Source organism: Xiphias gladius, chromosome 15, assembly GCF_016859285.1.
Source record: "Xiphias gladius isolate SHS-SW01 ecotype Sanya breed wild chromosome 15, ASM1685928v1, whole genome shotgun sequence".
NCBI classification, from domain to species: domain Eukaryota; kingdom Metazoa; phylum Chordata; class Actinopteri; order Istiophoriformes; family Xiphiidae; genus Xiphias; species Xiphias gladius.
Window position 1 is genome coordinate 1,294,695 of NC_053414.1, and position 23,622 is coordinate 1,318,316.

The 23,622-nt window shown below is 45.4% G+C and overlaps 2 protein-coding genes across 13 annotated transcripts; one reads left to right on the top strand and one right to left on the bottom strand.

Moving 5' to 3' along the window:
* The first annotated feature begins 297 nt into the window (after window positions 1-297).
* Window positions 298-16,354, top strand: dnah9 (dynein, axonemal, heavy chain 9). 9 transcript variants are annotated; one of them, XM_040145575.1, is made up of 22 exons: window positions 300-701; window positions 1,337-1,530; window positions 3,635-3,821; window positions 4,487-4,586; window positions 4,669-4,754; window positions 5,370-5,495; window positions 5,578-5,730; window positions 6,848-6,934; window positions 7,995-8,162; window positions 8,246-8,362; window positions 8,439-8,689; window positions 8,798-8,984; window positions 9,524-9,670; window positions 10,005-10,110; window positions 10,570-10,673; window positions 11,277-11,396; window positions 11,468-11,611; window positions 14,247-14,420; window positions 14,520-14,756; window positions 15,074-15,243; window positions 15,418-15,559; window positions 16,197-16,354. In XM_040145575.1, exons 1-22 carry the CDS (start codon window positions 357-359, stop codon window positions 16,200-16,202), a joined length of 3,351 nt encoding a protein of 1,116 aa, XP_040001509.1. In that variant the 5' UTR covers window positions 300-356; the 3' UTR covers window positions 16,203-16,354. The 9 variants fall into 9 exon arrangements, with proteins under 9 accessions (XP_040001515.1, XP_040001509.1, XP_040001510.1 ...); XM_040145576.1 differs by lacking the exon at window positions 5,370-5,495; XM_040145577.1 differs by lacking the exon at window positions 16,197-16,354 and having other exon boundaries at window positions 15,074-15,285; window positions 15,418-15,533.
* A 1,204-nt stretch (window positions 16,355-17,558) lies between these two features.
* Window positions 17,559-23,419, bottom strand: tmub1 (transmembrane and ubiquitin-like domain containing 1). Of its 4 annotated transcripts, none has more exons than XM_040145450.1 (4): window positions 22,998-23,419; window positions 20,750-20,829; window positions 19,736-20,256; window positions 17,559-18,298 (listed from the first exon to the last, which is right to left on the bottom strand). In XM_040145450.1, the coding sequence occupies exons 3-4, from the start codon at window positions 20,212-20,214 to the stop codon at window positions 17,947-17,949; spliced, it is 831 nt and encodes a 276-aa protein (XP_040001384.1). In that variant the 5' UTR covers window positions 20,215-20,256; window positions 20,750-20,829; window positions 22,998-23,419; the 3' UTR covers window positions 17,559-17,946. The 4 variants fall into 4 exon arrangements, with proteins under 4 accessions (XP_040001384.1, XP_040001383.1, XP_040001382.1 ...); XM_040145449.1 differs by having other exon boundaries at window positions 20,750-20,832; XM_040145448.1 differs by lacking the exon at window positions 20,750-20,829 and having other exon boundaries at window positions 22,998-23,415.
* Between the last annotated feature and the right edge of the window lie 203 nt (window positions 23,420-23,622).

The window sequence follows — 23,622 nt, forward strand, 5'->3', positions numbered from 1 at the left end:
CTTTCGGCAGATAAATAAATATAATTGTCCAGCGCTTTATTTGTGGATTGGTCATGTTTGATTCTGTCAGAGACACTTTTGCAGTGAACCTAGGAACATAAATGAAATAAAAAAAAAAAAGATATCACTACTACATTTAAAGTAGTCGCTGACGGTTTATTTAAAACAACATGTGAAAATCGTTTGTTTTTTGTTATCAAAAGCTTTTGAATGCATTGAATTTGGAAAGTACGACCCGTGGAGAGACACTGAAGGCAGCGAGTGACTGGTTTGACCGTTAGAAATTCAACGGTGGGATTTTCAAGGTTTTTGACCAGTTTTTTCAGACACTCAGAGAAAGAGGAACAAAGAGAGAGATGGAGGGTAAAGACGAGCGGTTGGATCCTGTCCGGAGTTTCACCGTTAAAAGTTTGAGGCTGGATGAGGCAAGATGGCAGGAGTTTGTGTCGGAGGAGGGGAACCAGGTGAACTTCAACAGTTTCTTTAACGCTCAAGATTACTGTCACCTGTTCATCTGTCAGGACCCGGACTCCAGACTCTCTGTCAGCCTCGACTTCCCCCAGAACATCCAAAGTAAAGTAATCTGTGTCTCTAAAACGGCCCGTGAAGCCGTGACTAAGGAAAACTCCAGGAAAATTTTAATCTTTCAAGAAGTTCAGGGAGAAGAGGTCCTGAACTTCATCATCTGTGTCACTGAACAGGTACGGTAAGGCTAAATGTAACTTAGCTTAGGCTAATAAAAAGTAGGGCTGAATGTAACTGTTACCTTAGCATTTTATAAGATTAAGCTAATATTAAAGCTAACAATGAGCTGTAGCTAAATTAAGCTTAGGGTAAATTTAAGGCTAATTGTAACCTGTGGGTAATTTAAGATAGGACTAAATTAATGCCACTGTTAAGCTAAGGCAAATTGTAAGATATGGCTAACTTGATGTTGAGCTAAGGTAATTATAAAATACAAAATTTTTAATCAAATGGTAATGGAGACAAATTAGGTCTAATGAGGCAAAAGTTAAACCAAAAGATGATGTTAAGACTAGGTAAACTAAGATCAAAGCAAAGAATAACAAACATTAAGGCCAGCTAGGCTAAGGCTAAAGTAGGTAAGCTAAGCAAAAAGTAAGTCCTAACGATCGCAGGCAAGTATGATAGGGCTATTTTAGTTAAGCCAAAGCTAACTGTAATATTAGCAGAAGATAAGACAGGGCTAAAGCTAACAGTAACATTAAGGCGAGGTATGCTTAGGCTAATTTAGATACGTTTGTTAGTGTAAAAGAGCGCCCCCTGCGGGACATTAATGCTGTAACGCCTGAAGGTATGTAGTGTCTCGCCTCAGGTGACCTGCCCGTTGCTTAGCAACCCGGAGAACAGCAGCAGGTGGGTGTCGGGTGTGATCGACGAGGCCTTTAGGCTCATGGAGCGACAGAAGAACGAAGCGCTGGTGATGAAGGCTCAGATAGAGGGACGCACCTTCCTGCCTCATCCCGACGCTCTCCATGACGATGCTCTGTACGACGCCGCCAAAGGAGGGTAGGCAGGTCCACCTTTTGTCTTCTAGGCCGAGCTGTCTGTGACAAGCAGCCTCCTGTTGTAGCTGCAAATTAGACTTCTTTGACAAGAAGCAGAACGTACGAAGAAACAGAAAACACAGAAATCGCTCAAAAACAGCATTCAGCAGGGTAACACTGAGGAAATGCGTAGGAACTAGAAATAACAATAGTTAAAAAAAAAAAAAGATACAAGGTTTGAAAGGAAAATCAAAATAAAAATAGCTAGGCATATAAAAGTACTTTAGAAGAGGATTAAGTTGATAATCCAGGATATCTTAGCATTTTATAGCCTCTTTGTTTTTAGAATTTTGAATGTAAAGATTTACAGTGAAGTGTGGTGTGAAATTATTCAGCGAGCAGTGGAATAAGATATCAGCATCCATCCAGCCATTAACTTTACCTGTTTATCCTTCAGTCCAGTGGTCTTCACTGGCTGGACTCAGTCAACAGGAGACACTTTTACCATCAAACACCAAAACGGTTTTGGGTGTGTGGTATGGAAATGCCACTAAATTGCTTTGGTTGAGACCAGAGAGGGCTCAATTGCATCTTAAAACACAAAAAGGGTTTAAGATTTCCTCTGAAGGACTCTCCATTACTCTAGAAATGCCCTCTGTGTAACAACTGGAACACCACAGGAGAGAAGACTCGAATGCACGACTCAGAAGAGCACTAGGTTAAAAAATCCCTGTCTGTTACTGTTTCAACAGAGTTCAGTACACAGCCTGCAGTCAGAAGATTAGGCAAAGGCAGGGTCAGGTAACCGGTCATAAATCAAAAACAAGGAACCCTGCACGCTTGACTCATGGTGCAAAGATGAACTGGCGCTGAGCGAAGGGAACACACAGATTTAATACACTAGTGAGGGGAAGACAAAGAGACGCAGGTGGAACTAATCAGGGCAGGGTAGACAATCACAAAGGCAGGAAACACACAAGGGCAGGTTGAAACGAGAGGAGAGGAGAGGTGAGTATCACAAAAATAAAACAGGAAACCACGAATGAATGACACTAAGAAAACATAACCTAGTACTCAGAGCGGGGCATGACGCTCAGCTCGTCTCATATCCCTCTGATTTTCCTTCTGCCTGGTTTCTCTGCATCTGGTCTGTGACTCTGATTAGAAATCGAGACATTTTTATAGTTAGTGCTCTACATGTTAGTGAACATGAGACCTGCTGTAGATGAACTAATAACGTTTAGCACAGGGGTGAGCAGGTTGGTGTAGTTCAGTCGTAACATTCAGAAAATGTGGTAAAAGCCCAAATGTACGTGAACGGGTCACATGCTTACACTGCAGTCTGCTGAATACAGTACACTGAATGTCATTTATGTCGATCGCCACAGATGATGCCACAGCAGCCCTCTGTTTATTTACAGGTTTGTAGCCTGTACTGCCATCTTGTGTATGACGCTGAAGCGTTATGCAGTATTTTAGGTCATCTGGTGGTCTGGACCCAACTGTACCCACAGTAAGATTCAGGACTCCAGAGGGAGGTTTTGGTACTTTGGTCCCAAATGACCTGAGATCAGTCACTACAGTTTCCACATTTATTTATTCCTTTTTTTTCTTTTTTTTTTCTTTTGTGTGTGTGCATGTATGCTGATTTGGTATTTATTTTTAACTGTACTTCTGCATTAAACCTTGTTTAAAATGATTTTATAAAGTTGCTGTTATGATGTTCCCAGCTGACACTGGGCAGGAGGTGGGGTACACCTGGACAGTACTGACACACACACAACCATTCTCAATCACATTCATACCAACGGGCCTGATACCATCATCCTATACCGACACAGTTTCTCTGACAATCTGTCCTGAATTTCTGTTTGTCAACTGCTAATGAAAGGAAGCTGTCAGACATGAAGCTTTTCTGTTTTGGATAGAAACACAGAGTAAGTTGAACTACTGACGCTTCCTGCCCTCAGATTCCCACACCTGTCAATCCAGGTGTACTTTAATTCAGAGTCCGAGCGATAGGAGACGGGCAGGTAGTGCAGAGACAACAGTGGACTCTGCGGTAATGTACGCCCGGATTGAAAGATCTGATTGACGGGCTCGCAGTTGCTCTCCTCTTCTAACAGGAAGGTATCAGACATGAAACTGCTCCACACCTGTGATTGGACGATCATAGAGTGGGCGGAGCTTGTGTCTGAGTTCCTGCAGCAGGACTCGTCTCAGCCAGTTGTGGACGGACTGAAGCCGCTTCCTTCAGAGGAGTTCCACTTCTGGAAGAACCGACGACGGAACCTGCTCTTCATCCAACAGCAGGTGATGAAGTAGGTCAGAACCTAGGAGGGCTGGTGGTCAATAGCATTATGTCAAATCCAAATCCACCATCAAATCTGAATCCTCAAGACTCCCTTATTGGATCTCAGTAAGTTTAACTTTGATCATTTGTCAGTAACTAAAGTTGTAAATAAAGATCCAGTTCAGATCTGTGATCAGCTGTTGTTGGACCAGAATACAGAAATCCTACAGTTTTTAGTGGCGGCCACTGAATTAAATCGACATTAACATTAATGAAACCAAATTAGCTCCAACCTGAACGTGAGCTGAGCACATTAACCAGCAGACTAAAGTTTCACATTAATTAACATTAATCAGCTACAGCTGATATAATCTACCGCCGCTGAATTCATTTTAACCGGAGGAAGCAACAGCTGAGAAGCTGCTGACGTCACCTGACTGGTTTCTGAAAGAAAAATAAGCAGGAGAGAGTCCTGACAGTTGCACCAAACTTGTTTCACTCTGAGGATTTTAGTCCAGTTAGGACTGATTATCTTCTTGGGTCAATTTGATAAATACAGACCGCAAAGGAGTCTGCAGGAACACTGATAAAAGTATAGTCAAACGGTGACTGAGCATCAGCCCTTGAAAATGAAACCTTGTCTTGTTGATTGATTGTTTATTTTGTGGTGGTGTTGTCTGTTCAGTTGATGAGCAGCAGAGCTCAGCTGGTGGCGTTTATTGTTGAGAGGGCAGAAAGTGTCTACTGGTCCACGCTGAGAGACATGTACAGAGACGTCCAGGAAGGTAGACATCACTTCTGTATGAACCTGTTAAATAACAACACTTGTTACCTGCAGCCTGAAACACAGCTGATGTCCTCTCTCAGGTGTGAAGGAGGCGGAGGATGTGACCCTGAACCTGTCTCCTCTGCAGAAGAAGCTGGAGGAGGTGGAGCAGATGGAGTACCAGCAGGTACCTGCACACTCACAAACAGGTCACTGCTGCTGCAACAAAACAACAGACTTGTCTTTATATCTCTTCTTCGACTTTCTGTGAGTCTCTGCGCAGGTTTACACACACACCATTTCATCTACAACTGCATCCGTTAGTCAGTTAGTAAACATTAAATTCATCTGCGCTATTATGATAATTGATGAATCGTTTGATTAATCACTCTTCAAGCAAAAGTTCCAAAAATTTGATGGTTCCAGCTTCTCAAACGTGAACAGCTGTTTTTCTCTGTTTTCTATCACAGTAAACTCAGTCTCTTGTGTTTTAAACTGCTGGTCGGACACAACATTTGAAGATGTCAGCTTGGACTGTGGGATATTGTTTTCTGATGTTTAATACACCAAACAATTAATCAATCAATCAAGAAAATAGTCAGCAGATAAATTGTAATGAACATAATCTTTAGTTTCAGCCCTATTTACATTAAGAAGAGGAAATAAGATAATTGTCTTTCCTAAAAGCTGCTGTAAACCAGCAGTACACCTGATCCCCTTCATAGACCTGGACTGAGTCTGAACCAGCCCCTTATTCACTTGTTGACTCATTCACTCCTCCCTCCCTCCCCCTGATTGGCAGCTGGGGGAAAACATGGCGTCTGTGCTGGAGGAGGTGCTTCTGGTGTGGATCAGGTCTGAGTTCTACTGTAAACCCTGCAGGATGGTGGTCCTGCTGCAGGAGATCTGCAACCTCCTCATACACCTGGTACCAACAAACTGAGTGAATGTGTGTGTGTGTTCTGTCTTTTATCATCAAACCCTCCAAATTTCTTCTTCTGTTGTTGCAGAGCAGGAAGTTCCTGCGAGGGGAGGAAGTGATGCATGGTCTGGTGTCAGACCCTGGTCTGGTCCTGGATGATGTCAGACTGGTGATCTGGACTCTGCAAACTTTCAAAGAGACGTACAGTCAGATCAGGGCTCAGCTGGAGGACCAGAGCCAGGTACAGCTGCAGACCACATGATTTGTGTTATGGGTTTCACTTTGTGCGTACTGCTGCTGAGGCTCATGGGTACTGTAGTACTGCTTTCACATCCGACCTGGCTCAGTTAAATCAAACTCTACTGTGGAACAAACAACCCGACTGAGATCAAGTGAAAAGGAGGGTCTCAGTTTGGTTCCAGTCAGAGGGATTTTCTGATGGTAGCTCTGCGATTTCAACATGAATTAAGAAGATAAACAACTCATCAATCAGCTGATCTGTGAACTGTTCAGGAGGAGCTTTATAATCCGTCTGTGTAGTGACGAATGTGTTTCCACTATATTTGCCTTTGGCAGAGTGACTCAGTGATCCCTGTTTATCTCCGCACAGACGACTCTTTCTCCTCCTGTTTCTACCTGTTCATCACTATTCAACATGCAGCTGATTTACAGTCGAATAACACTGATCGTCAGTGAGAAAGGAAATAAACACTTTAGAAACATTAAAGTGCAGAATGACCTGCTGTCAGCCACCTAAGCTTAACTGATGATGTCGGAAGACTTCACCAAAACTGTCCAATCAGTGAGCTACCTGTCAGTCCGTATCGCTTCCTGTTTATTTCTCTAACGCGTGCGAACGTGAACCAGATCAGAACTAAAAGAAAACACTGGATCAGGATCAGTTACTCTAAGAGAACTCAGAGTGACTTCACAGAGCAGACAGAGAGAAAAAGGTGAAACTGACTTTACTGTGACAGAAAACAGCACCAGTGGCAGCAGAAGCACCAGTCACATCTGTTTGTAATTGAATGAACATGACAGACCGGCTGTAAATACTTTCAGTAAAATCCATAAGGTACAGTGAGCCTGACGTCCTCTCCAGGTTCAGGCTGATACAGGAGCAATAATGGTAGCTGTGCTTCGGTTTTCCTGAATGAGTCAAGATGCACTGGGAACAGAAAATAAGAAAAAATAGACAAAGTTACAAGACTTTTATTAATGATGTAGATGAAACACATGTCTAATAATCAGTATTTTGTACATAAACCGTCCAGTCAATGATTGGCTGAGGAAAGACCCGTGGTTCCTCTGAGACACAGACTGACAGTTTGACTGCTGCATGTTTGTCTCTGCTGCAGGACCGAGTCTCCCAGAGCTGGGACTTTCCCTCACACCTGGTCTTCATCCACCTGGACAACTTCCTACACCGTCTGCAGGGCATCCAAGTACTCACATACAACATACATACACAATATGGAGACCTTCAATATGTATCGCTGAAAAGTGTACGGAGAATTGAGTTGAACTATATGCAGTAAATGTCGTGGGTTTGTCTTTTGTGTATCTCTGTTAGTAAAAGTAAAAATGTCCATAAAATATATTAACCTAGAAAGTAGAAGATGAGACACACGAAGTGTAAAGTACCAGATGAGTACAGTGGTTTTGTAGTCGCAGGTTGTGTCATTAGGTGGTGTGTGTCCGTTTAATGTGATGGAGTTACAGGTGTGAGTGCTGCCCGTCAGTAAGGGCCACAGATGGAATAACCAGTTTACTGGTGTGAGTTAAATGTTTAAAGATTCTCTGAGCTGGTGAAGTTGGCACACAGTGTTATTTGACCAGGCCTATCTGTCTCACCTGAGCAGGTGTTTTCAGCAGCTAGAATAACAATAATGAAAAAAACAGCACGCGATCATGTAGCTGAGGCATAATCATTATCTTAAAGAAAATAAGTAGAACTGAAGTCTGTCGCAACCGATTTTATATTTGTGTGACACCAGCTATTCAAAGCTGCAGCCTTTTTTGTTGATAAAGGAAAAATTGGGTTTTTGACGTTGTTTTAAAACGTAATCTTCTCAGCTCGTTCAGCCTCATCACGTTTATGTCCAACAGTGGACGTTCTGCATCGTCATGTGCTATATTTAATATTCTTAACTTGGCTGACCATTTCTTAAAACAGCAACTATACAAAGTCAGAGCATCATCATTTTAAGTGAAAGCATTGAATTGTCGTCATAATATGATTTCTGTGTATTAATTGGTTGATTTAGTAATTGATCGCTAGTCTGAAGTTTCACTTAATCAGCTGGACAAACAGCAGCTGCATACAGGACACTGCTGCTTCACTTATTGTTCTGGTTGACGTTAGCAGCAGAGGTATCGTCGGTGTTAGTTTCATCCTGTTTGTTGCTTTTCAGTTCAGATCTCAGCGAACACTCGGATGGAACTTTTTGAGATTAAAGTTGAGTTTTATGAAATGAAAATGTCTTCTCCTCTCTCCTCCTGCAGGAGGTATTCTGTGTCAGTCTGCAGCTGTATCAGCTGGATCAAGTGGTTCTGTCCGGTGTCAATGGCAGGATGTGGACAGATGTGGCTAAGAACATGTATCGGGACTTCCTGCGTCATGTAACGGTCCTGTCTCACTGTAACTGTGACCCCACCGACTCCGACGACCAGGTGACAGTCCGCTGATCTGTGTGAGGTACTCGATGTTTGACTGAGCTGTGTATGACTCCGCTTCCTCCTCGTCTTCCTCTCAGAGCTTTGAACTGTACCTGGATCAGTTCCAGGTTCAGGTGTCAGACCTGGAGAGACGTCTGGTGTCGGTGCTAAGCAGAGCCTTGGAGAACTGCAGCGTCTCTTCCTCTGCAGCAAAGGTACGAGTCCGTACCTCTGACAAAGTACAGCAGCCGCGGGAAATGAGCTCTGAGTCTGATCCAGTATGCGTTTCAGCTGGTCAACATGTTCGGGTTCATCCTGGACCGGCGTCTGATCCAGGATCAACTGCGACCTTACCTGATCCGGCTGGTGGATATGGTCCTGATGGAGCTGGATCACACTAAGCTGCTGTTCTACAGTCAGAGAGAGAAATCGAAAACATTCAGCAGGTTCACTCCGACTGCTGCAGCTGGCCTCTGCTGGACTCAGCAGCTCCGACTGAGAGCCGAAGACTCTCTGACGAACTACAGGACTGTTCAACACCTGTAAGATCAAAGATCACTGCGGACATACACTAAACACTCAGCGGGTTTTCAGTGTGTGTCTTGACTTTTTGATTTGACTTGACACTTGTCGATCTCTGTTGTGTTCAGGTGTGTGGACTCAGGTCAGCTAGTTCTGCAGAGGTTCCAGCAGATTGTGGACCCCCTGCAGGACTTCAGAGACAGACTGAAGTCAGAATGGAGCTCTCAGCTGGACTCGGACTGTGGATTTGTACTGGAACAACCCCTGATCCAGTTCAACCAGCAAGGCATGCTGGGAGTCAACAGCAGCCACAAGGTCAGTGTGTGTTTGTATTTCTTACTGTAACAGTGTGTGTTGTATCTTTACTGTAACAATTTAAAAAAATAAAATAACTAGAAATATATATGTAAAAACAAAACCATAGATCACTATACTTCTTTATGGTTTAACCTCAGTATTACCACATAAGTTGACATTAGGGAAGTCAACAAAGAGGAGAAAACCGCTGAACGTTGTGATGTAGCTTTTTCTCTTCTTTCATTTAAAACTGAGGCCCGTTTACTCCAGAATATCAGGGGAGAATGTGAGGAGAAGAAACATCAGATTTTTTTCAGTCAGGCGTGGTGGATTCTTGCAAATGCCACTAGGAGCACTAGGAGGAGCCAGAGGAACCTGATGATTTCACAGATTACCTTAGTCTCATGTACTACTGTCAAGACATTTGTGACAGTTTCAGCAAATATGGCAAAGTTACCTAGTGAACCTTTAAGGTTTGGGTTAGGGACTAGGGAATGCATAATGTCAATGAATGTTCTCACCATTAATGTAAGACAAGTGTGTGTGGGTGTTACCAGCTGGAGGCGGTGCTGAGGGAGCTCAGGTATGTGATCAGGGAGAGAGACATGGAGCTCCGCCCCCACGCTGCTCAACTCTGCACCTGCAGAGATGACGTCACGCAGAACTACCTCAGCCTGAGTCACATGGTGGCTTGCTACAACCAGGTACACAAACACGCACATTGTTTTGGTTCTGAAACTGACAGGTGGATCCAGGTGAAGGTGAGTTTATCTATACAGCACCTTTCTACAGCACAACACAAATACAAAAGAAACCTAAGACAATATAAGAATACACATAAATAGTATTTCAAAATAACATAAATGGTAAAAATGAGGTTAAATAGAATAAAAACAGATTAAACAGGAGAATAAACACTGCAGCTGTTCCAAATTGAATTGAATCAAAGGCAGCAGCAAACAGACTGATTTAAAAGAACTCAGAGCTGGAGCAGAGCTCAAAGTGAAGGTCATCTGACAGACTGTGGTCCTCCGTCAGGTGGTGAGTGACGTCCTGCAGGTCGAGCTTCCTCTGATCAAGGACCAGCTGCAGGACCTGAACCGGACTCTGTCAGAACTGCAGGGGAACACCTGGGGCTCTGAAGGTGACACATCGCATGACACATCACGGAGAGCAGAGTACAGTAGCTAAGCTTTAATGTCCCCGAGGGGCAGTCCATTACAGTAAATACAGAATAGAACAGGTGGTTCCCATCATGCACTGCGGCACCTGGCTCCAAAAACTGCTGCCGCCTCGATCATTGCTAATGTAGATCTGACCGGCTGCACTGTGTGGTTATCGCTGGTGACCGATTCTGTGCAGGTCTGGATCATCTCAAACCAGCCTGTTACATCACCTGACGTCACCTGACGTGATACCTGACCGACAACTGCTGTGAGAGGACGGGGACTGATGAGTCCAATTTCAGAGCCGGAGTCATAACATACAAAGTCAATCAGATTCTCCCGGGGCAGTTTTCTCCGCTCTCTGAACACTCCTAGACGGGTGTGTGTGTCTCTGTGTGTGTTTATAGGTGTGTCTCTTTCTGTGTGTGAATGTTCAGGTTTGCAGCAGCTGGTGAAGCAGCAGACAGACAAAGTGTTGATGTTTCATTCCTCAGTCACTGAGGCCAGGGCCAACACGGACGCCATGACACACATCATCCAGGTCAGTCAGCTGACCTCTGACCTCTGATCAGTGTGTTTAATAGAAGAGGTTTTTCCTCATCAGTGTTGTTGTGAGACATCATCATCATCTGAATGAGCTGAAGTCAGTGACGGGGAAACGAAGGTGTGTGAATCTAAGACGGGGACAGGGAAAGTGTCTGTGGAAACAAAGAGGGGATTTGGAACCCGACACACTGTGACTCTGGAAATTATTTGACTAATCCAGAGTGATGAAGCTTCACATTGACTTCAGATAAACTCACACAGAATAAGAAAATATTGTGCAAAGACCTGTTAATGTCCAGAATGAACAGGAGGAAAATCCAGTTCACATGTTTATGTTTAAGACAGACTGTCCTTTAAATCTGAGCGCGTCGGTCTTTACTGCCTTTGTTCGTTTTCTCAGTAAAACCTTTGTTAGAACACCTGACCACTGTTGTTAGACGGGTCAGAGACAGACAGAGACACGTCCTGTATTTAGATCCACTGTGACTCCTCTGATACGAGTGTGATGTTTGAAACAGAAGATAAAGTTTGGTCTCACAGTGAAATCTAACATGCAGTAGACCGTGGTGTGCATCAGTGTGTTAATGTTCTTGCGCAGGGCTGGGCGGAGCTTCACCTGCTGCAGCGCTCAGCTGAGTCACTGCTGGATGGTGGAGCCACAGAACAGAGCTACAAGCGCATCAGAGAGGAGGGACAGGAGCTGCTGAGGTTAACACAGGTAACACCTGAGGATGAGGAGGTGGGAGGAGGAGGAGAATGGGTGTTTATGTGACTATGCTGTGTCCTCAGGTGAACAGGAGTCTGTACAGAGCTACTGACTGCTCTGAGTCCTGGTTCAGGTATCTGGACAACATTGATGACAAAGTCCAAGATGGACTGTTCCAGCTGCTGCTCAGATCACTACACTTCCTGTCTGACAACATGAACCCACAGGTACACACACCTGCTGAGTGTCAGCCCTGATGGTGTCATCATGTCCTGTTAAGGTACAGTCACATGACTCTTCTGTCCTATACGTGTGTTTACCTCACAGTCGGCCAATAGAAACCCTAATACGGTGTTTGCAGATGTGGGGGTCGTTATTCTGACAGGGTGTCGCCATCGTACAGTAACAGACTGCAGCATCACTGTCACACACTGTTTACAATAGAGCACTGAAACTCTGCTCGACCTCTAAATGAGGGGCCCCCTGAGTGCCTGGGGGCCAACACATAAGACACACGTTTCTGGTGAGGACAGAGACTCCGAGGCAGAGAAACTCGCAGGAGACCAGGTAAGGTTCAAAAAAGAAGTGTCTTTACTGAAGAGCCACAGGGTCCTACACAGGAAGTCAGTCTGATAAAGGCAAACAGTAGTAGCCAGGGAATACGCAAAAACCAAGACACAAGGCAATGTATCAAATAAGGCAAACGTGAGGAGAATGCTGGAAAGCAATGCACACTGTAGGAGTAACAAAGACAATCTGGCAAAGGACAAGCCAAAGAGGAGAAGCATATAATGGGGTGAGCTCTCAGAACGTCAACCAGACAGACAAACACAAAATGATTCATCATGTAGCGAAGAACATCGTTGATTAAGGCCTAGAAGGCAGCTGGAGCATTAGTTATAACCCAAATGGCATTACCAGGTACTCGTAGTGGCCACTGGGGGTTTTGAAGGCCGTTGTCCACTCATCCCCTCCGTGACGTGAGCAGGCTGATAGGCATTCCTGAGATCAAGTTTAGTAAAAAAAAATTAGTGGCACCTTGTAAAAGTTCAAAAGCTGTAGAGATGAGTGGGAGGGGGCACATGTTCTTGATGTTGACATCATTGAGACCCCGGTAGTCGATTCACGGCCAAAGTGTCTTGTCTGTCTTGTCTATAAAGAAGAGTCCGGCGTCAGTGGGAGACAAGGAAGGGAATTCTGGAAGTATTGATTCATAGCCTCCCTCTCCGGGGCTGACAGGGAGTAGAGGCGGGCTTTTAGGAGTGGAAGCCCCGGGAAGGAGGTCAATGGTGCAGTTGTATGGCCGATGAGGAGGTAGGGATGTTGCATGGGCCTTGTTGAAAAATTCTTTCAGGTCCAGGTAGACGGAGGGAATGCCACAAAGGACAGGAAACTCTGGGGAAGATCACAGACTTGGGGAGAACGTTGGGAGAGGCAGACAGGAGACATGATGAGTTGCAAATGCAACATGAAAAGCAATGGTTTCAGAATGGTTGCCGACACGTGGAGGTCTAGGGGTGGACTCTGGTGCAGCCCCCGACACAGGAGATGGTTATCTGAGGTGTTGGCAAATGGGGGACAAGGGTGTGGCTCCAATTCGAGCTGGAGTTGGTGAGCTCATCCCCTGTCCATGAAATTTTCATCTGTCCCGGAATCCATAAAAACAGCCAACTTCAGAGATGCAACAGGAGAGACCAGGTGAGCATGAGTCAGAGGTTGAGAGGGTTGGGGAGAAGAAGAGGAGCAGCTCACCAGTAACCCTCCCTTTACTGATCAGCCTGGCCTTTTACTGGGCGCCCCGCCAGGAAATGTCCAAGTTGACCACAGTAGATGCACCTTCCCTCCTAAAGTCAGCTTTCGAGCTCCTCGGGGGTAGGGTGAGTGTGGCCCACCGGCATTGGCTCCTCCCTGCCACCAGAGAGCTGTCACCTCATCTTTGGGACTCACCATGGCAACGGGAGGTCGAATGTCTGCTAGCAGGGAAGTGGACTGCCCCCAGTGGAAGGGAGGTCTCCTTTCAGGTCGGCTCTTCCTTCCTTCTCTCAAACAGGCAGTTATCAATCTTAATGGCTAAGGTGACCAGAGGGTCAAAGTCGGTGAGTAAGTCTAAGGTCTAAGGGTGTAAGATGGCCTTTGATGTGATCGGATAAACTGTGCAGGAAAGTGTCGGACAAAGAGTGTGTGTTGTAGTCACCGTCAGCAGCCAGGGACCGGAAACAAACTGCATGGTTGGCCACCCGGCTGCTGCCTTGCCCAAAAGCCAGTAGCCTCCATGCTGCCTCGGCCTGGAGTACAGAGTCTAAACCCCTTTCTCAAGGCCTCTAAAAGCCTCCACAGAAAGGGAGATGGCAGATTGTCTGTCCCACTGAGCGGTGGGTCTGTGATCATGAAGGCCACACGAGAGCTTTCGGTGGAATAAGGGCAGGAACTGGAACGACAAGAGAGAGAAGTTTTTCAAAATAAAATGGGAAATAAGACTCGAACATTAAACGGGATATAACACGTGGGGCTCTGTCATAGGGTTAAATGTAACATTAAGAGCGAATTTCTCTGATTTACTCTGAGACAAGAAATTTCAAAAAGGGAGAAAAAAGATTTGCAGACCAGATGTGACAGAAACTTTGTGCTTTTTGCTGCGTTATTGGAAGAAAGTTGAGAAATTTGACACAAGTCATTCAAACATTAAACTGTGTGTTAGATTGCAGAGTGAATTTATTGAGTTTCTTTTTTGTTTGTTTGTTTGTATGTTTTTTACACACCAACACCAAATGACCTGAATCAGCTGTTCATACTAAACAGCAGATCCCAGATCAGGTTAGTAGTGCACCATTAAAGCGTGTGTGTGTGTGTGTGTGTGCGCAGAGCTGCAGTGCTGCGTTGTTGGCAGTCTCTCTGCAGCTGAAGGAAACAGGAAGTGTGTTTGAGCCGTCGGTGGGCAGCGGCCTCTCTGACCTCCTGACGACCATCATCAGTGATGTTTACACAGCAGCCAGTCTGCCGCCCAGGATCTCTGTGCGTCGTCAAGGCAACTACCAGGTGACTCTGACATCATTCTCGCATCACTCATTGAATCCCGTACAGGCTGCTGTTACAGGCTTCAAGGAACCAAACTGGACGTGTCTACCTGTCTCTCAGATGTCTCTGCAGCAGAGTCCGGAGCTCTTGGCGTTGGAACAGGCAGTGATGCAGCGTCTGCTGCGGGTGAGGGAGGAGGCGGAGCATCTGAGGGCTGGGTTGGACAAGTACTCTCACCTGTGGCAAAGTGACAGACGGGGGGTGATGCAGGAGTTCTTGACCTACAGCAGACCGCTGGGACCTGAGGAGCTGGAGGCTGAAGAGACCCCGCCCACCCTGAAGGACTTCCAGAGAGAGGTGAGACACACCTGGCCAGGTGTTTCCCAGGTAAAAATCTTAGTTTCATATTAAATATTTATTGCTCAGGAGTTAGTGGTCATTATTGTATCCACCCGTGTGGTGCAGTGTGGGTGGAGCCTCTCGTCTCTGCTGTTGACAGATGTTGATCAGGTTTGTCAGGTCACACCTGTGTGTCATAACTTGACCTCACCTGATGGCTGCAGGACAGAAGCATCTTCGCAGGTTTAGAGTGACCCTGCTGTTGGTTCAGGTCCGTAGGGCGCTGTCTGCTCCCCCTGCTGCTTGTTAGTGTCTGTTTTGTGTTTCCGTTTCAGATCGAGTCACTCCACAGACTGAGCGGAGAGGTGACTCACCTGGAAGAGGTCAAGGTGCTGCACGGCTGGCTGCAGGTTGACCTGCGACCCTTCAGAGACTCGATGCTGTCAATCATCCACGACTGGAAAAACATGTACACAGAGCACCTGCTGGACTCAGTCAGTGACAGGTAAACTCACACCTGAGACCTGCTGGACTCAGTCAGCGACAGGTAAACTCGCACCTGAGACCTGCTGGACTCAGTCAGCGACAGGTAAACTCACACCTCAGACCTGCTGGACTCAGTCAGCAACAGGTAAACTCACACCTGTATATGTCTGTTTCTCTGTGTGTGTGTTTTCAGTCTGCAGCAGGTGACTCAGTGTGGTGGTGGTGGTGATGATGAAGAGTCTTCATCTTCCTCAAGTTTCCCTCCGACAGAAACCATCATCCTGCTGGAAACTGCAGGTGTCAAGCTGCCTGAACACCTGTCAGCACAGCTACAGGTGCGACCTCACTCTGACCTCAGTGCCGTGGTCATGTCATGTGTGATGGCCGTAGTGATGAAACAGTCTCATGTTTTGCACCTTTTGTAAAATGTCATGAACCTTGAGTCAACGAGCACAGAAGTTTATTTTCAGTCAGACTGTAACAGGTGGCAGCTGCTACTTTACCTGTTTTGAGTCCTGACATTCCTGTAAACTGTGATGTAATTGGTGAAACTGAGCACCTGCTGCAGACTCCAGGACTCCAGGACTCAGATGTACGGTATAAACCATGTGTACAAACCCAGCACATGCCATTTCACTCATAACAGTAGTTAGATGCAATGGCTGAAATGAAAACCACACCTTCTGAGTTGGCAAAAAAACCCCAATTTTTTTTAAAAAGCTCCTGGCTTCAGCCTCAGCCCAGTTACAGGTCTACAGGACATCACTGCTCCCTGATGTTGACCTGTTCTGTCCTGGTGACAGAGCTGAATGCTAGACTCAGTGAGGTGGACCCATGCTGACCCATTCACACCATCAATAAACAGGTTTTTCCTGGATCTGTGCTTCGGTCCGACAGTTGGATTAATGTGGATCATGTGGTTAAAGACCCTGGATCTATAATCTCCCTCTGAACTGTTTCCTTATGTTTCAGTGTTGATGAATGAAGATGAAACTGTCACCTGAGAGAGAAGAGGCTGAAGATGTCACCTGGAAAATAACATTCGTCAGTCTCAGTGGTTTAAAGTGTTCAGATTATACAGAGAGAAAACGTGTTCTGTTCAAATGTGGTGATTAAACGTTTATTAGTGAGCTCTGATGTGTGTAAATGCATTTGGTCCATAGCTGAACTCTAGTAGTCAAAGCAGCATTTTCACCATTTACTCCCTAATTAAATCTCAATTGTATAAAATTTAAAAAAAAGTATAAGCAGTGCCGACAGTCCCTCTGAAGCTCTTTAACTTCTTCTTTAAACTGTTAATTCATATTTATAAACTAAGTAACATAATCTGAACTTTAATTTACAGAAAATGACGGCTGTAAAATTATTTACCTTCCTGGTCTGATTTGATTCGTGTCAAAGAAAAGTCACATTACCGATACGCCACTTGAACCCCTAACGTCACAGTTAGAGCTGACAGGAGATCAGTACATCCGTCTTCACTGCTGGTCTACAACAAGGCGCTCAGACTGCTTTTACTTCGAGTCCGGGTTATTAGGGTCAGACTAACCCGATCTGATCCAGTCCTGTAATAAATCCTCCTTCATGCAGGTTCTAGTGTTCTATGTGTGCTGATTCACCTGGATCGGGGTGGACAAAATAATAGAAACACCTGTCAGTATAACACAATAAATGAAGAAAAGCACCTGCTTCCGTTTAACACCTCCAACAGTAATTGTCATCTGTAAGTCTGATTTTTTTGAAGTGTAACAGGTGTATAATAATACCTGTGTATAATTTAGTAAATACGTCCTCTTCCATGTCTGAGTTAAGATCTTCCTCAGATGGTCGTCATTTCATAAAAAACCTGAGGCTGACTGTGCAGCTCCTCAAAACAGGACCTGCAAACTCTCCAAAGGAGCAGCTCCTGCTTTAATAAATTCCCTCTTCTTCATTCAGCCTAAATCCAGCAGTTCGAGGGGTTGTAAAATATCTGCCCTACAGGTCATTAACTTCATCAATATTCTACAACCTTTGGTTTATACTGAGAGATGTGGAACAGCGGACACGTTTCCATCCTACCACCGCCAGTAGATCTCCTGCCACAGTCCCTCATTACTGGTGCCTCTGCTTCTGCTAGTATTACTGGTGGTGCTACCCTCACCTCAGCTCAGCTACTGGTACTACAGGTACCGTTACATTGCTCCTCACTGGTTGTTTTATTACTATAGATTTGTGATGCTGACAGACTAACAGACTTGACTAAAAATAGCTCTGAAAAAGGAAAAGCCATTTGAAAATAGTGGAAGTAAAATAACTTGAATCCGTTTACAGAGACAGAAAAGAACCACAAAAGGATAAATAAATGATTTAATAGAATTTCTCTTTCTTCAAAAGCTGTAATTTACACAAGTGACCTTCCTCCCCCTGTTCACACAGACAGACGTACAGACAGACACGTGAGCATGTTACAGTCTGGCAGTCGACAGAAACTAAGAAGACCAGAAAGTAAAAGAGGCACATCGATGATCAACCGACTGAAACGTGATCTAAAAAAAAAATAAAAATTAAAGTCCTTGTTTACACTTAGCGTCTCCATGTCAACAGAAACAAAAACAAACTAACTATCGGCACCTGTTCCCTCCCGCAGGTGTGAGTCCCGGCCGGCTCTGAGGTCAGAGGGACAGAGAGAGAGCTCCGCCCCTGGCTGCTGACATCACCACAGCACCCAATCAGAGAGCAGCTAGCGGCGGTAGACTCCGAAGGCCACCAGGCTGAGGAAGATAGTGACTCCGACCAGCGAGGCGGTGGCCGGGGCCGTGAAGAACTGCCGGTACTGGATCTGACAGTACCACAGCACCGACAGCATGAGGACCAGCAAGGGGACCATCAGGCTGCCCACATTCAGAGCCACCTGCACCTGGTCTGTGGGCCGTGGCCCCCCCGCCGCACCCCGCCCGGCATGCTGAGAGATGTGACAGTGTAGGACGCAGTTATGGACCAGGTTCAGAGAAGCCAGAGTCTGAGCATCATCCTGCAGCAGCTGACCCTGATAGATCAACCGGACCTGCTGCTCCTGACCCGCAAAGTAGGTCCTGAAAGGTCAGAAGTCAACACAACACAACATCGATCAGATCTGTCTTATTGACTGCACTTCACTGCCTGTGTACTGGTTTTCTGGTTTTTACTGAGTCTGTTCTCGCTGCGTTAACTGTGCGATACGCCGAGGAGCCAGAACAGGTGAAGAGAACAACGCTGCTCACCCCCTGACAGCGGCGCATTCGAAGCTCGGGGACACGTCAGATGGCGGGTGAACAGGTTCTCGTAGTCAGCGTGTTGGATGTGGGAGAAATGAGCAAGTGTAAAGACCTGAGCCACTTTTACGAGGACGGGATCATTATGGTCAGATGACTGGGTCGGATCAAGGCTGGCGGGGTGTTCCCAATCGGTGGTCTGAGGAGGGACTAACCATGAGCTGGAGACAGGGTGTTGGGAGATGTGCTAGAACAAGTCTGATCCACATTGGCACCGCCTCAGAACTTACAGGACATAAAGGATCTGCTGCTGACGCCTAGGTGCCAGATACCGCAGGGACCTCGGTGGTCCCGTGGATTGGGGCTGTTTGGGTGGGAGCATGTCAGGTAGGTAGTCATAATTGTTTGTTTCTTCTGTGTAGAGAACGGAGAGAACGACAAGAATTTCTACCTTGAACCTAGACGACTCTAACGACTACACCAGAGTCTGAAATTAGTTCTAACCGGCCAAAGACTCTCAGTGACGCATTCAGGTTGAGGAGTAAAATGTCGTCAACTAACCTGTAAAATGACGGGTATTTATATTAGCACCAGTTAGGAGGGAGGAGAGATGTTCTGAAAAGCCTGATGACATTAAGTTTATTTAAAAAAAATTGTTTGAACAAAACCAGAATAGTTTTAGAGACTGTGTGATGCAGAGGAGAACATTTCACACACCTCTGCAGCTCTGATCATGTATGTGCCTCATACTGCAGGACCAGGATCCTCAGTGAGAACAGACCCTTACCTTAATGACAACAGGGAACATTTCACATGTGGCTAATTATTATTGTTAATTATCTTAGGACAGCCCTTTGACTTTACAGAAATGTGTGTTACTTTCTCGGCATGTGGGGAACATCCAGTAAAGGTTTGTGGGTGAAGCATCATCCTCACAGTGTGTGTGTGCGTGCGTGTGTGTGCGTGTGCTGACGATGCTGCGTGACTACAGGCTGTGAAACCACGTGACTGGACGGGGCTGAGTCCCATTATTTAATCTACATAGAGGCTGAATTCATTGCTCGAGCCACGCGAGGGACCCGTCAGCGTTTACTCACAGTCTAAATGTTGTACCTGTATATATCAATGTGACTGAATGAATGTTGTCATCGCAGTTTGTGTGTGTAACCTTGGTGCGATACATGTGTTATTTGCCCATAAAACCTTTACCAGTGCTCAGTAAAACTACGACAGACTGTCTCTTTGTAGTACTGCAGCAGTGTGTAGCAGTGTTGTTACCGTTTGATGTATCCGATGGTGTCCTGTGGTTTGACCTGAGCTGTTCTCTCTGTGTCATTGAGAAACTTCAGTCTGACCACCATGTTCCTCTGAGACGGCGACGAAGACTCTCCTCCTCCTCCTCCCCCTCTGTTCCTCGCCCCATCTCCTCCAGCCTCGCCCCCCCTTCCCCGCTCCTCCTCCTTATCCTCCTGGGCGGAGGCAGTGGGAGCTTCTGTCAGAGAGCTGTCACTCACAGAGCTGGAGGGTGAGGGAGAGGAGGATGAAGAGGACGCGTTTGTGTTGCTGGAGGTGGGGGGGGTGTCCTGGTGGGCGGGGCCGGTCCTCAGTGAAGGGGCGGGTCCTGCGGTGGATGTGAACAGATGTTCTGGGGGCTCAGAGGTGCGGGTGGAGATCCAGGCGAGCAGCAGCACCGCGAGGAGCAGCAGAGACCCGAACAGCAGCGTCACCTCGTCCCCTACGCCTTCGATCAGAGCCATCGCCCCCGGCAACGCCCGCTGAGGTCAACACAGGTCACACACCTGCACAAAGAGGGCAGGGCTTAGCGTCAGCACCTGACACAAGATTATTTACCTTCTTCAGACAAATAAAGAAGAAAGAATGACGTAGGGGAGGTACATACCCCGTCTTTTACTTGTTTGTAACATTTTGTTAAACATGAGATAAACAACAATGGAGCTGGATCACCGTGTCTCCCGCCTCCGTGGTCAATCCTCAACCAGCCTGTATCAGTCAGGTGTTCATCATCAGACCTTCAGGTACAGTCTGAAAACAGTGTGCAGCGTTTTGCTACGGTTTCTGGGTTGAACATCACGTTTCCTCCAGACAGTGTAAACGGCGCGAAACAGGCCATGAGGTGCGTTTTCAATGGTTTAGTGAGTGTGTCACGTGTTACAATCAGCAGTGATGTATATAAACCTCGCTGCATATAAAGGCCAGTGTGCATGCGTTTTACAACAGGGTGTTCAACACACCACCGTTTCTGTTTAAATAAACGTTTTGTCGGAGCTGAACCTGCTGCAGGAGTCTGTTGGTCCGTCTCTCGACACCTTCCCTCCTCTGTCTTTGGTTCTCAGCTTCAAGCCCATCGGTTCCTACTGAAGACGTAAATATTTAAAAACACCTCACAAATGTATAGTTTCATTTAAAAACTCTCAGTCATTTTCCTAAAACAGCTGCTCACTGTAGTTTTTAATCAAACAAACAGGAGGAAACTGTGACTCTGTTGGGGACTATTTTCAGCGGCGGATTGATCCACGCTCGGTGCTCTAGTGAGCGTTTGTGGCAGAAGGATGGCGTGTGTGGGACTGAGTCTAAACAAACGACAGTGTGCGTGTTCGTGGTGATGAAGGAACACGTCACCCAGTGCGACAGTTTCTGGAAACGGTGGAGCTCTGTGGCTCCGAGGAACCAGAGACATCGCAGCTCCTGTTAGTGGGAGACGTTCAGATCTGGTTTGAGTCTGAACATGATGATGAGACGAGAAATACAGAAAAGGATATCAGTTTAAAACTTGACCTAGCTAGACCTGCCACATTTGAGAGCTGAACCTGACCTGAAATCTGAGGTTGTATTTTTGTTAGTTCACCAGGAAAGACTGGCCACACCGTGTATCTGTGGGTCTGAGAAGGCTTCAAGAGAATAAAGTTTCCTTAAAAAAAAAAAAAAAAAGCCTTGGAGAGCATGTGTCTTCTCTAGTCCGTTGCTGCTGTGGACGGCAGCATCTTTCAGGACACGTCCTCCACCTCCACACTAACACTGGTCTGAGACAGTGGACAAGTCAAGAGTCAACTGAAACTTACATGAACTTAAGTTAATTCATCCTTTTTAATTCGTTAATTGATTCATCAAGTTTCTGGCCCATGTCACATTATTTGAATAATTATATCATTAGGAATTATTTTTATATTCAGCTGGGACCTACAGGAAAATGTGATATGATAAATAATTCCAGTTTTCCATCAGACCTTCAGACTTTGACCAGTTAGACTGTGAAACAGGGATTAAACTTCATTCTTTGTGGTTTTAAAAAGTATTAAAGTCTTTAACTCAGTGAACCTACAGAAACTACCAGACTTTTTGCTTCTTTCCCAGTGTTCACTGAGTAACTACCTCCAGGACATGATGCCCACGGACCCAGAACCTGATCCTCAGTCAGGACCAGTCAGGTTCAGGTCAAGCAGCAGAATAAACTGGGTCCGAACCCTACAGGTCAGAACCGGGTTTAGGTCAGGTTTAGGTTACGGGGGCCGGAGATTGTATTATTCAATGATGGGTCCCCACGAATATAGTAAAACAAGGTTTGTGTGCGCGTGAACCTGATGCGCTCACATGTTTTGACGTCACGTGTTACTATGGAAACTGTGGTTGAAGTGATTGATCAGTTTCTCAAGACGTCAGAGGAGGATTCATGTTTTTATTCAATAAAATGTTGTTTTCCGTCATAAAACTTGGAAACATCAGTTATTTTGTGACCTAATCCAGAAATAAACACGTTCCCAACTGTTCATTAGTTTTTGATTATTTTATCATTTAACTGCAAATTTACAAACGGAGTCTCTCATTTCAACGATTTCACATCGAAGTTCAGACACTAAATTCATTTCATTTGTTTCTGTAAAAATCCCAAAACGGTTGAAACTACAAAGACTAAAGATGAAACAATGAACCATTTGATTGATCAGTTGATCAACAAAAAAGTGTATAATCAACTGTTTTCATTATCGATCATTAGTTTTAGTCGAATATTCACTGACTAAATAAATATTGATTAATGATGACGGATTAAAGAGATAAGGATTGAAGTCTGAAAGGTTTAAAGCGGGTTAAAGTGGAAATACAAGCGGGACGCTTTTTATTTCTCAAACTTTGTTATTTTTCTGTTTTTACCTTAAACCTGAACTTGTGTCTGTTCGAACTGTTTACCCCTGGACTTGACTTATCTGGTTTATGCATTTATTTGGGTCGTCCCTGCCGGGCTCTCGGTTAGCTCGGGTTTAGCTCTGGGTTAGCTCTGGGTTATCTGGTCTTGTATCGGTCCGGTTATTGTCCACAGCTCCGGTTTAACCCCTGACAGCCTGAACCTGCTGATTTTCGGTCAAACTGATTAATACCGTGCTAAACTCTGAGCTAAATGCTAATGGCGTTTGAACCCGGACAGGAAGTCAGCTAAGCTCCATGCTAAAAGCTAACAGCTGGTTAATACCTGTCCAAACAGAGTCAGAGTCAGTTTGTAGATAAATACGGTAAAATAAAAACTTACAGTTAAGCTGATAAACCTCACATCACAGCGCGTTAGCCTGCAGCTAACCAGGCTAGTCTTTTCCGATGCTGCCCGGCACTTCCTGCTGCTTCCTCTTCTGTGGTTCTGACCGAGCGGACGCATGGTGACGTGACGCTGCCCCCTGCCGGTTCCTCTGGTTGATTTCTGTGCCTGAGCTCGTCGGTGTGTTTCCTGCACGTTGCAGATGTACTGCAGTAAAAGTACTGATACACACTGTGAAATGCTCCGGTAAAAGTAAAGGTCCTGCACCGTGAATGTGACTCCAGTAGAGGGATGAGAGGAAACTGTATTTAAAAGTATTTAAAGTAGAAGTAAAACGATGCTGCGACTTGTTTCTGTCACTGATGCTTTTTACTGTTGGAGCTGAGGGGGAGACCATTTTAACTGATTCATGTAAAACTGTCACTAATGATGATTTTCTCTACGTGTTCATCTGCTGAATATTTTCACGATTGATTGATTGATTGATTGATTGATTGATTGATTGACTGATTACTATAACCTGAGAGAAATGTCGCCACAGTTACACAACGTGAAAGCTTCAGTGTTTCGTTTCTCTACATTGTTAAAAACGCATTTCAGTGATTAAAATAACGAAAGGGAA